The 12,476-nt window shown below is 32.7% G+C and overlaps 1 protein-coding gene across 1 annotated transcript; it reads right to left on the reverse strand.

Moving 5' to 3' along the window:
* Nucleotides 1–7,035: 7,035 nt before the first annotated feature.
* Nucleotides 7,036–8,767, reverse strand: LOC111881054 (40S ribosomal protein S26-3). The gene is made up of 5 exons (XM_023877445.3): nucleotides 8,613–8,767; nucleotides 8,445–8,537; nucleotides 7,964–8,048; nucleotides 7,743–7,876; nucleotides 7,036–7,278 (listed from the first exon to the last, which is right to left on the reverse strand). The coding sequence occupies exons 1-5, from the start codon at nucleotides 8,613–8,615 to the stop codon at nucleotides 7,207–7,209; spliced, it is 387 nt and encodes a 128-aa protein (XP_023733213.1). The 5' UTR covers nucleotides 8,616–8,767; the 3' UTR covers nucleotides 7,036–7,206.
* Nucleotides 8,768–12,476: the final 3,709 nt, after the last annotated feature.

The following is a 12,476-nucleotide window of genomic DNA, read 5'->3' on the forward strand; positions in this document are numbered from 1 at the left end:
TTTTATAACTTAGAAGAGGTATGCCGTAATCCAAGCTATAAAATATTTGAAGGTAGGTGAATGACGATTCACCAATTTCCACCAAGATAAACGAAATGTATTATTAGGTTTTAATTGGTTTTGAAACTCCTAGATCTTTGAGATTCATTGAACTTTTCAAAGGCATGTTTCAATCTCGAGTGTGCCCTTCAGGTTTTGTGACTGGGATGCCGAGGATCACAAAACAAGGTGTGAAGTAACCATGCAAATCACTTGGTACCCTTAATAAATTACCCCTCAATCGATGTGCCGGTTAACCACACACGCTCCATCGATACTATGATAAATATTAAGTCACCCTTTACCTACCTTGTTAAGTCCAAGTTAGTGTGCCGGTTAACCACACACGCTCCACTAACGACTTAGACAAAGTGTAAAGTGTAATTTCATGGATTAGCACCTTATTCACATTTTTCCTAAGTAACTAAGATTGGGTATTATTAAGAGTTTAGTTACTTAGTATTTTTCATTAATACTTTTAATGAAGGGAGAATACTAGTCCTGTCAAACCCGTTCGGCTAACGACCCTCCACCAGTCAAGCAAGCGGTGGGTGAGAGTGGACACCCATTAAGTTGCCATTTTATAGGCAACAACCTTATACCCACCTTATAGACCGGCTTCGTGAATGAGGCGTACTAGCGGTAAGACTGACTTTACTCTTATACATATATATATATTATTAACTTATAATATTATAAAGTATAAGGGTTGAATTTTAACTTTTAAAATTCTAAGGGCTAACTTGGAATTAAAGTATTCATAAGAGAAAACTTTACAAATTCCAAAACTTGAGGGCAAGTTTTGAAACTATTCAAAACTAATTAATTCCATAACTTATGTGTTTAAAGTAGTTTTAATCCAAAAACTCTTCAAGTTCCATAACTTGAGGACAAGTTATGGAAGACTTTAAACTAATAAAAGAATTAACTTTTCTTTATTTTATAACTTATGGAATTAATTAAGGTTACACTTTTTTTTTATTTTATTTTATTTTATTTTATTAAATGAAGAGACTCTTGGTCCTCCATAACTTGAGGACAAGTTATGGAGTCATAAAACCATTTAATTAGAACTAGACTCTTCATTTTTGTAACCTTTGCCAATTTTTATGAGTTTTATGATTCTTAAATGTGACTTTTCATATAACTTGAGGACAAATTACAAAAACACATTTTAGAATCAATTCTTAGATTAATTTGGATTAAAACCAACTATCACATAATTTTATTCATTAATCTAAATTCACTCATAAAACAAGGTAACACAAAAAACTTTTGGTGATCCATAACTTATTCTTAAGTTATGGAATCCTTTAAAACATTAACACCAAATTTTGTAACTCCAAAAAAACTTTGAATCAATTTTTTTTTTTTAAAACCTTTTCATATCCATAACTTATGGAGGTTTCAAAAAAATAAAACTCTTTAGATCAAACTTTTAAAACTAATAAAATAATCATATTATTTTATCTTTTATTAAATTTGACCTAATTCAACTCATGAAGCAAATTATTCAAATTTTACAAATAATTAGTTTTTCTCAAGAACAAGTAATTATCTTAAAATTTGACGAACTTCATGTTTTTTTTTCTTTTTTTTTTCCAACTTTGAAAATAAAATATTTGCATCAATATAACAGAAAACAACCCGTGGCTCTGATACCACTGTTGGGTTTTGAGCATTCTAACACTTCCTAAGTGTACATGCAACCCTAAATACCTTGGATCTATGTTTTCTCTATTATACATGCAAATAAGAACTTCCAAGGTATTATCCTAATCTAGCATACAAAACAATAACTATAGCAAGATAGAATACATACCTCTTTGGTGTAGAATGTCTTCATGAAGCTTGAGTGCCTAGTGCCCCAAGTGTGACACCTCAAATGGAATCACAATCATCAAAACACTTAGAATAACTTGAGAGAATTCTACACTCTTCAAAATCGGCTAGCCCTTTCTTCACTATCTCTAGTGGCCGATTTTTCCTCAATAATAAGATGCTTATATAGTTACACAATTAGGGTAAACTCTTAATTGTCATGGCTTTCCATTTCCTTGGATCCATGGGTACAAATACACCATGGAGCATCCATGGACCATCCTATGGGTTTTAGCCCAACTTGATTATCCATGGAGCATTAGCCCACTATACAAGTATGGATGATTTACACAATCAACCCATATATTTAATTAGTCTTCTTTTGATCACTTAATTAATCCTAGATTAATTCTTGATCAATACTAATTAAATAATCTTATTATTCTTATTATTAATATACTAGAACTTATAATATATTAATAACCATAAGTGTCTTATTTCTCTCATTCAAGTGCATGATGGTATGCAACCCAAATGGACCATGCCGGGTCGGGTCAAGTCTTACCAAATATAGTTATGGACTTAGACATTAATCCAACAAGAGAAGCCTAGATCCAAGCATTAGGGTTTGCATGAGCACATAGGATGTTTATTTGTGTAAACCCCATTTGTGGTATCAGAGCCTTGATTGGATTCTGTTGTATGTGATGTTATGCTTGTTAATTTGTTGAAAACCGTTTTTCTGGCCACTGCCGGACCCGACTCGGCGAGTCATTATTTGGACTCAGCGAGTCTGCCCAACTCAGCGAGTCCAGGTAGTGACTCAGCAAGTTTGGGAGTCAGGCAGAGGATATTTAGAGATTTTATGTTGTTTTTGCTCAGAATAATTGCCTAATCATTTTTAACTTATAAAATCCGAATTTTATTGTTTATTTATGATTATCCTTGCCAAAACAAAAGATAATTTCTAATTATTTGAATAATATTTTCCTTATATGATAATAGATGATTATTTAAATTATATGGTAAATTATCTTGAAAATAAAATGGATTAGGTCAGATATAGATAATAATTAAATTAACTATTTAATTTTGAATTATTTGCTATTTGATCATTTATGTTTTGAAAAGTTCAAAACTTGTCCTCAAGTTTTGAAATTTAAATTTTTGCCTTAAAACTTTAATTTAAATTATTTAAATTTCAAACCCTAGAATTTTACAAGTTTTGAGCATTGGAATAAACCCGCGCTTGCTGGAATCACTTCATGGAATTTATCACGAGTGATCGCAAGATGATAATATCATATAGTCTTAAAACCTAGATATATGGTTTATTGTTGGCTGATTGGTTGTTCATTGATAATGTGAAAACGCATCAGTAACTTGATGTCATAAAACGCATTGTTGTGTATGATTTGATTAGTGAATAGTAAGTGCATATAAGTCGAACTTTATCTGTTCCTTTTATCCTAAGAGGGTAAAAGTGATATCAGGGCCCCTCGGTGATTTTATTTGACTTATGTGTCGGGCCCGGTCATGACTGAATTGATGTGTTCAATTAAGTTCTATGTCAAATGAATCTGAGATCGAGAAACATATTGTTGGACAATAAGTATGACTATGTTCCATGTGATTGTCCGCATGATATCTAGAACAGAGGACTATACGATCCCTTATCTAAAGGACGGGTTGTTGATAAGATCAGAGTTCGACAGCGTCTTTGAGAGCTACGATTGCTAATCGGAATATGCTTACATTATAGTTACTAGACTTATCCAAGTGGGAGACTGTTAAATTAGTGTCTAAGCACGTAACTATATTTGGTAAGTATTTGACCCGGTTGTGCATGGTCCTTTTGGGTTGCCTTCACCATAGAAACTTGACATGGTAATTTATGGAGAGAGAGAGAGAGAGAGAGAGAAGATATTATGATTTATTAATATATTATAAGAATAATATATTAAAAAGAGAAATCATATTATTTGATTAATATTGGTCATAAATTAATTAGGAATTAATTTGGTGACTAAAAGAGATTAATTAAATAAAGGGGCATAAACTGTCAAATGTGTGATAGTTGAGTTTTGGGCTGGGAAACCTAATGGACTAAGGGGGAACGAAATTATGATGAAGGATCATCATATTTTCGTCCAAGGCCCTATTCTAGAAGGTTCTATGGGTTGCTTGGTGATTAAGTTGTCCATTAAGTTGTCCATTAGGGTTTTAGCAGAAACCCTAGCAGCCTACAGTATAAAATATGACCCTTGGGCTATGAAAATTGGCTACACTTAATCCCAAGAGAAGTCCTAGAGTATATTTTAGCATTCCCTCCTCTCTCTCATAATTTCCTTCTTAATAGTTGGTGTTTGTAAGCCATTAGAAGAGTTACACTTGTGACTCTAAGCTCCAAGACAGGAAGAATCAAGGAAGAATCGAGCAATCAACAAGAGGTAATCTTCTAGATCTGATTTTTTAAGTTAAATTTTGAATCATACTACTAGATCTAGTGTTTTCAAGTCTTGGATTCATTGCATGTACAATAGAGAAGCCTAGATCCAAGCATTAGTGTTTGCATTAGCACATATGATGTTTATTTGTGTAAAACCCATCAGTAAGACCGGATGAGCATGCTCGATAAAGATAGTGGGATATTGTTTCCTTAAGTTGATAGATAAAAATAAAGTATGTGACGTGACTGTTGGTTCTAAATAGAAAAAGTATGTTGAGGCATAATAGTAGAGAAGTGATAGAGTAGATAAGAGACAAAGATAGAGTATGAGAAAAGTATGAGAAAAGCTGAAAAGGGGCTAATATAAGAGCATAAGAAACAGAGTAAATGGCGGAGAGAGAGATAGATGAGATGAGGAAGAGTAGAAAGAAAGATTAGATAAGGAAGAGTAGAAAATAGAGGGAGAGAGAGAGAGAGAGAGAGAGAGAGAGAAAGAGAGAGAGAGAGAGAGAGAGAGAGAGAGAGAGAGAAGAATAAAGAAATATCAGTGTATGCTATTAGAGAAAGGGATCAAATGATAGAGTATGAGATAGAGAAGAGAAATGAAAGATAAGAAAAGGTAGAAGAATAGCTCACCAGACACATTGTGTTTGACGTTATAGAGATTTTATGTTTTGTAGGTTCATGTAGTACCAGAAGAGAAGACATGAGCATAAGGTCAAGAATTAGATAGTAGGTTGCTATTTATTGTATTCCTTGTTGTGCATGTAAATAGATAGATTTTTTTAATTTTAAACCCATGATTTGTCCTGAGATGTAAATGTTTTAATTTATATAGAATTATGCACTTGTGATATAAAACTTTCATCTATCCCTAGATTATATGTTAGAAAATTTGGGTCATTACAATGTACAAGTTGTGGTGGAAGCAATTCGAGGTGTTCATGTATAAGGTGAAGGTGGAAAATGGAAGATTGAGTTTTTTGTTTGTTATCCTTTTTAGTTAATGAAATTTAATTTTGAGGAGGATGATGAGGCAAGAGTTACTGCCTGAGTAATAACTTATCGGGTAGAAAAGGCTAAACTAAGTACAATAGTCAGTTTCTTGTCCATTTTAGTTAATGAAATTTAATTTTGGACTAAATCGTAAATTTTGCCAAAACATTGGGTCCTTTCTGTAAATTTACCTTTAAAGTATCCACAGAAGATCTTTGTAATAGTATTTCCCATAGTTTTTCAAGCCAAAAAAGTCTTGAAAAAACGAATTAGTTTTTCGGCCAAATAAGCTACTTCCTTGATCGATATCTCAAGTCTATTGCCTCTTTCGTATGACATTTGCTGACAAAGATGCAACAAATGGATTGGTGTTCGTAGACGATAACTAAGTGATTGATGAAGGCTCAAGAAAAGAAGATGAAGTGATCGATTGCCAAGAGGTTGTATTGATGTAGGGGTAGCATGAAACGACTAAAATTCCCCTTGTGTAAGGGACACGGTGAGGAGTAGTAATAGAGCAACCAAAATGGTAACATGACATAAACACTTGGTTGGTTTTACGTTTGGAAAATTGTTTAAGTTGGTTTGTTGCTAATGGATATTCATTAAATTAAACCTTAAATTTTTTATTTCAAGAGATTTGAAATTGTTTTTCCATAAAAGAAAACCTCAAGGTTTTTAATTAGACCTTAAAATTTTATTAGTAATATCGAAATTGTTTTTATAAGTTGCGAGATTATTCTTAAAGTTTTGAGATAGAAAAAAAAAAGTTTGTTTAGTTTTTAAAGGTTTTTCAAAAAAAAAATGTTTCAAAACTCGTAAATTATTCAGAAAAAAAAATGTAATTTAGAACTTAAAAATGTATTTCACGTTTTGTAATTTGTGGACATTTTTGTTTTTCCTTAAAAATGTTTTGAATGTAAATGTATACCGTAATTACTTAACTTCTTTTAGTTAAAATGATGAAGATTTAAAATGATAAAGATTAGTTTTTTATGAGAGACAAAAACATTAAGTTGCAACAATACTCTTGTACAACTACTTTTTCATAATTAAATCCGGAATATTTATTATTTATCAAACAAACACAACTTATTTTAAGGGATTATTAGAATTTTGAAAATATATAAAGATTTGAATAAAATATTTACTTCCCTCAATAAAAGGATTAATAAAAGTATTTATTAAATGTAAAATTCTATCCGAAACTATAAAGATAATCTATGAGTAGGAAAATTAATATTAAGGTGCCTAAGAAAATACGACATGGCAAAATGCATGGGCCGTTGAGAAAGACAAAGTAGGTAGCGATATAAGTCCTAACCTTTTAGGGGGTCATTTTTTTTTTTTACTATATAATATTTATGCATATTTATTTAAAAATGAAAACTTATAATAACAATAAAAACCTTTTTTTTTGCATTTGAAAAATTTTATATCCAACCAAAATAATGTGTAAATAATGGATATATAGGATTCTTTTATTAGAATTTACTTATTAGAATAGGTAAATTGTTCATTTCCTTTTGAATGTTTCAATCAAGTAATAATACTGCCTCTATCATCACTAATCATTTAGTACACTTTAGTGTTTAGAACTTCTATTTTATTCAGACTCTCATTTGGCTGCGGTTGTTTTGCGATGCAAAGATAGCTTTGTTGCTATGCGTAGTGGTTTTTAGTTGTTACCCTCAATCAATAGATACTTAAACATGCTATAAAGACTACACTAGTAAATGATTTGTTTGTGTTTTTTAAATTTTCTGAACTATGAAAAGAAAAAAAGAGGGATAAGTCTCAAACAACATCCAAACTCAAAAATACAATATCTCGATTTTCAGTGTCAAAAACACAAAAGGGAAATATAAATGGAGGCAGCAGTCAATTCATCGAAATGCCAACTAGGTACGAACAGGAGCGGGCCCCGCTCCGCCACCCGGGCGTGGTGCTTGACCCGGCTTCGGTCCATCGTCCTAAAATATATAATGATTTAATCACTAATCGATAAAATTATTTTTATGCAATCAAAAAAAATAAATATACGAGTTTAAATTAATAAAACAATAGAAAAAAGAAATGATTTTCTTGTTTTTCCTCCTTTTTCTAGACATAAAAAGCAAAAATAGCCAGTTTCCTACAAGATTTTTCACAAAATAATTTTTTTATTTTACTTTTTTCACAAATAACCATCAATTTCCCGATCATTGTTTTGCTATAAATTTTACTTTACTTTGAGTTAAATGCAAAACTGTTCATAATAAAAAATATATATTTTTTCGTTGCACGAATTGAAAAAAAAAAAACATTTTTGCAACGAAAGGAAAGTTTCATACTGCGAAAGTAGGAGAGATTTTCGACAAAAGAACATATTGGTGTAAAAATGAAAAAAAAATGTGTATTTTTTTATAAATAGGGAGGACGAAAAAGACAGAATTACCCTTGGTCGAGAGAATCTCTTTGGAGGCTCGCGGTTTCTTCTATCAACTCGTGAGCGGACTCTAACAACTTTAGAGTGAATTGCACACGAGACACAGTATTGCATCTTCACGTACAGCTTGGGAAGTGTATACTCTAAAAAATTAATTTTTTTTATAAATGTTAATCATTAAATTTAAATAAAAATAATAATAATAACTAAATAAAACAATCAAAACTTACGCTCAAAAGCACATGCTTCTTGAACATCCCTAACAGCAGCTTGCTCCACTATGTTCCTTACAAGAAATCTCTTGATAGCTTTGTCCTAATAAACCACAAAAATTATTCTCAATAGTTGTTTATAATATAACAAAAAGGATAATTAAACAAGAGCAAATTTACATAATAATGTGATAGTCAAAAAGAAGAATCCATATATATTGTTTATTAGAAGATTATTAACATACAGGAAAATCAATTTGCATTGTTAGCTTGGAAATTTATATAAACATATAGAGAATCCATCAAGTAAATAATAATTCATCTAGCAAAACCTATTTAATCTGTTAAACTAAATCGATGGGTACAATCAAACATGTTAAAAATCTCACTCAATCTCAATCAAACAATCTAACATGATTTATCACCTGAATACGACATGAATGAATAATAATCGAATTCGAACTGAGAATTAAAAAGAAGAGATGAAGATAACAAGTACCTTAGGGCAACATTTTCCGCAGTTAGAACAACGAATGAACTTGACGTGTCCACGTCCGTGCTTGTTGCGTCCGCCATTTCTTCGCTTGAAAGTCTGCAACAAGAAAGAAAGATGAGATAGAGGGAGGAAACGTAGAAGATGGATTCATGAGATGATCATCTAACTAACCATCGTTCAGAGATCCGGTGTGGTTTTTCGTGGAGGGGAAACCCGCTTCTGCTGTGCCGCAATCTTCAGTCTAGGGTTTGTGGAGATGGGAGTGTTTTGTTATTTAGAGCTTTACTGTATGGGCCATCTCACTTGGACTTTGGGGTTCGGTTTATCCTGACTTTATATACGGCCCATAAAACTTAGGTATATTAAAAAGAAAAAGATAAAACATATTAATTTCAATAAAAAATAAAAAAATGGAAAAAAGGAGAAATGAAATTTTGTTATGGATATTTAGATTGAAATAAGACCTTCTTCATCTTTATTAGCCAAATGACCTAACCTAACTTGTTATAGATATTTAGATAGCCATAAATTTCATAAATGAAAGATGAAAAATTATTTAATGGGTGGATAAATCATTAAATACCGAGAAATAGATGTGACGCTATAAAATGGGCTCCGAGTGGTATTTATATATAGCTTTTTTTATGGAAGAGTACAAACCTAACCGGAATCCAAAAAAACTAAAATAACCGTATAAACCGAAACTGATTAACTGAAACCGAAACAAAAACCGATGGTGTGGTTTTTTAATTTTGAAAAACCGAAAAATTGTGGTACGGTTCGGTTTTATGTTAAATAACCGCACCAAATTAACCGAAATAACCGCATAATCTAATATATTATTTAAGTATTTATAATAATTATATTTAATTAATAAAAATAAATTGGCTGAGAAATTGAAGGAAGACACAATCAGCTTTCATTTGACAAAGTGGGACCCTAAAAAATTGAATCAGCTCTCGCTCATTCGTCTTTTCCTTTTGCCCTAGCATTCGTCGCCCAAGCATCCTACGACGGTGCGACCTGCGTCCCCAATCCTCATCGACATATGACAACCATCATCCTAGAAGGCTACAACAATCAAAATCACTCTACAAAAGAAATCAACTTCGTCACTCTCTTGTTGATTACTTAAAAAGCAAACTTTGGTGATTTAAAGGGTTGCTCACTTCGAAAACACTGAACTCCGACAAACATCTGATTTCAGGCAAACATACTACAAGCGACTCCAATGATTACTTTTGTCTTCTGTTACTCTGTAGTCTGTTAGTATTCTTGAACTCAGAAATTAGGTTGGGATAATTTTTTCTGGTTGGTATTGTTGACTCATTTGTTGAATATTCCGAGAAAAAGTTTGAAATCGATTGTGATAATCTGGAAATCTAAAATTGAGTCTAGTGTTGTTTGTGTTGTCTGAAATCACATGCTTATGTTCCATTTCCTCCATTCTTCTTGTTTTTACAATGTTTCTGCAAATGATGAGATCTGATATTGAGTCTTGAGTCTTGATTTTAATCTATAATTGAATTTATGTCTAATGTTGATTTTTATATAAGATTTTATATTGGTATTGTTAACAGGAAATAAATGAAAGTCAACTAAAATTTTTGTTTTGAACATGAAAAATCTTACCTTTTTAACTACAAAACCGCACTAACTCATTTTGTGGTTAGAAACCGAAACCGAATCGAAATAACCGTCAAACAGCAAAACCAAACCGAAACAAAACAACAATTTTTGGTTTTTGAGTTTAAAAAAACGCAATTTGCGGTTTGGTACAAAAACCACACCATGCTCACCCCTAGGTTTTTTCACTTTTACATCATTTTTAAGTAAATTTATTACCAAAAATTAAATAAAATTTTTCCATTTTTACATTATTTAAAACTCTTATTTGCTATCATTTCTTTTGAAGATTCCTACCATAAAAAAATGTGTAACATCCATAAAATCATGAAAAATTAAAACTTTTTCAAGCATTCAAAAACCATTATTTATTACAAAGTGTTTTCAAGATAGTTTCATGTTAGAGTATCCCAAAAAATCAAATCATAAAATGTGACGAGGTGTACGATCAAACATTCACCTTGCCGTGATTATCTGAAGTACCTGAAACAAAATCCAAAATTGTAAGCCCGAAGCTTAGTGAGTTCCCCCAAAATACCAACATCATACAAACCATAACAATATCATAACAAACAGCATGCATATAGAGTCTGCAGTATGACTGGACCGCCTTCACCGGGCCTTCAGTGTATCTGGCCCACTCTCTGAACCTTCAACATGTCTCGTCCGCCCTACCGAGCCTTCAGCCTGTCTGGACCGTTCTCCAGGTCTCCGGCCTGACTGGTATGCCCCATTGGGCCTTCAATCTATCCGGGGCGCCCTGGGTATGTTGGCCTACAACACAAAGCAGGACCGCCTCAACCCACCCCTAAGCATACAATCAACATATAGATAACAAATGCTAGCATGTACAAATAGTCAAACCGATCTAACATATCACTAATCATAACATCATCATATATATACAAGGATACCGACCTAATAGGTCACTAAACATAGCATCATCCTATATAACAGGATACAGATCTAACAGATCACTAAGCATATCATCATGCGATAACCAGGATAACAATCCAAAAAGGGTCGGCATTGGTGTCTTCGACCCTGTTAGTATAGTGAGAAAAACTCACCTCTCAAGTAGTGTTGAATCAAGAAGATTAAACCCAAACTCTCAGTTCCAAACTCAACTGCCTGAAATTGTGACATCCCCAAAATCACGGCCAGAAAAGACCGGTTTGTTTATGCTTTGTTTAAAAATTAGAGTTACATTTTAAATGAAAGTGTTGCGGAATTTGTCCCAAAACAAAAATATGATAAAGATTTATCAAAAGCATTTCCATAGAAATGTATTTCATTAAAAGACTCGGGATGTCATGTTCGTACAGATCAAAAGCATAAACAGTACAATATAAGCCTTACTACATTATTTCATATCTACAGGCCTATATCCATAATCCCTCGTCCAAAACATCACACCTATGCTCATACGCCACTACCTGTAATACATAAAACTGAGTGGGTCAGGCTTGGGAGCCTGGTGAGCACATAGGGTTTTCAACCCACAATAAATAAGTTTATTAATTTCATCGATCAACAATAACCCGATTACCCGTTCCCGTTATCCTCACTTTACGTCCCTAAACACCTATCATAAGGGACCTAGCCTAAGGATCATCATCGGGACGGACACTACTGCTAAGGGGATTCCTCAGCAATAAATGTCCTAAAGGCAACCATGTGGGGGATGGAGTACACCGGTGAACATATCGTTCACAAACACCTACAGGTTGCGAGCCTGCTAGTGTTCCACTGGACTGTCTAGAAGAGTCCGTGGTCGTCATCCATACTCCGCTAGATGACAGAACCAACAACATCAACATCGAGGCCTCTCATCATTTTATCACACATCACCTATTGCATCTACCCATGTTTTACCCCAACATTTTCGTAGATATAAAATACATATACAGTTTAAATCATTGAAAACATGTATAACAACGTTCATCTAGCATAGATAGCAAGTATTCAGATAATATGCACACATAGCACGTAATTTATATAAAATACTTCATATCTATGTGTAAGTTGAAAGTAACTATGCACTCACTTGTTAAGGTGATGATTCCAAAATCGGGCAGCGCTTGCTTCTAACGATTCTATTTTCCTTCGACGAAACCTAGCATTATTATCGCTAAATTTTAGTCTAATATTTACCGTGACCAACTATTAGTCTTAGTATTATTATTATTATTATATAAGTGTTAAACAATATTTTCCAACCACTATGTACAGACAGGGGCCAGACATAAAACACCGGAGGGCAGGACCATTTTGGCATATAGCACTTCTGAAATCCAACAACCCTATGCGGCCCTTTAAACCAGATTTCCCGTACCGCGAGTAGTTAAAAAAAATATTATAACGACACTTATATAAGTTATAATAATAGCTCAAATATTTATTATAAGT

Source organism: Lactuca sativa, chromosome 8 (genome assembly GCF_002870075.4).
Source record: "Lactuca sativa cultivar Salinas chromosome 8, Lsat_Salinas_v11, whole genome shotgun sequence".
Taxonomy (NCBI): domain Eukaryota; kingdom Viridiplantae; phylum Streptophyta; class Magnoliopsida; order Asterales; family Asteraceae; genus Lactuca; species Lactuca sativa.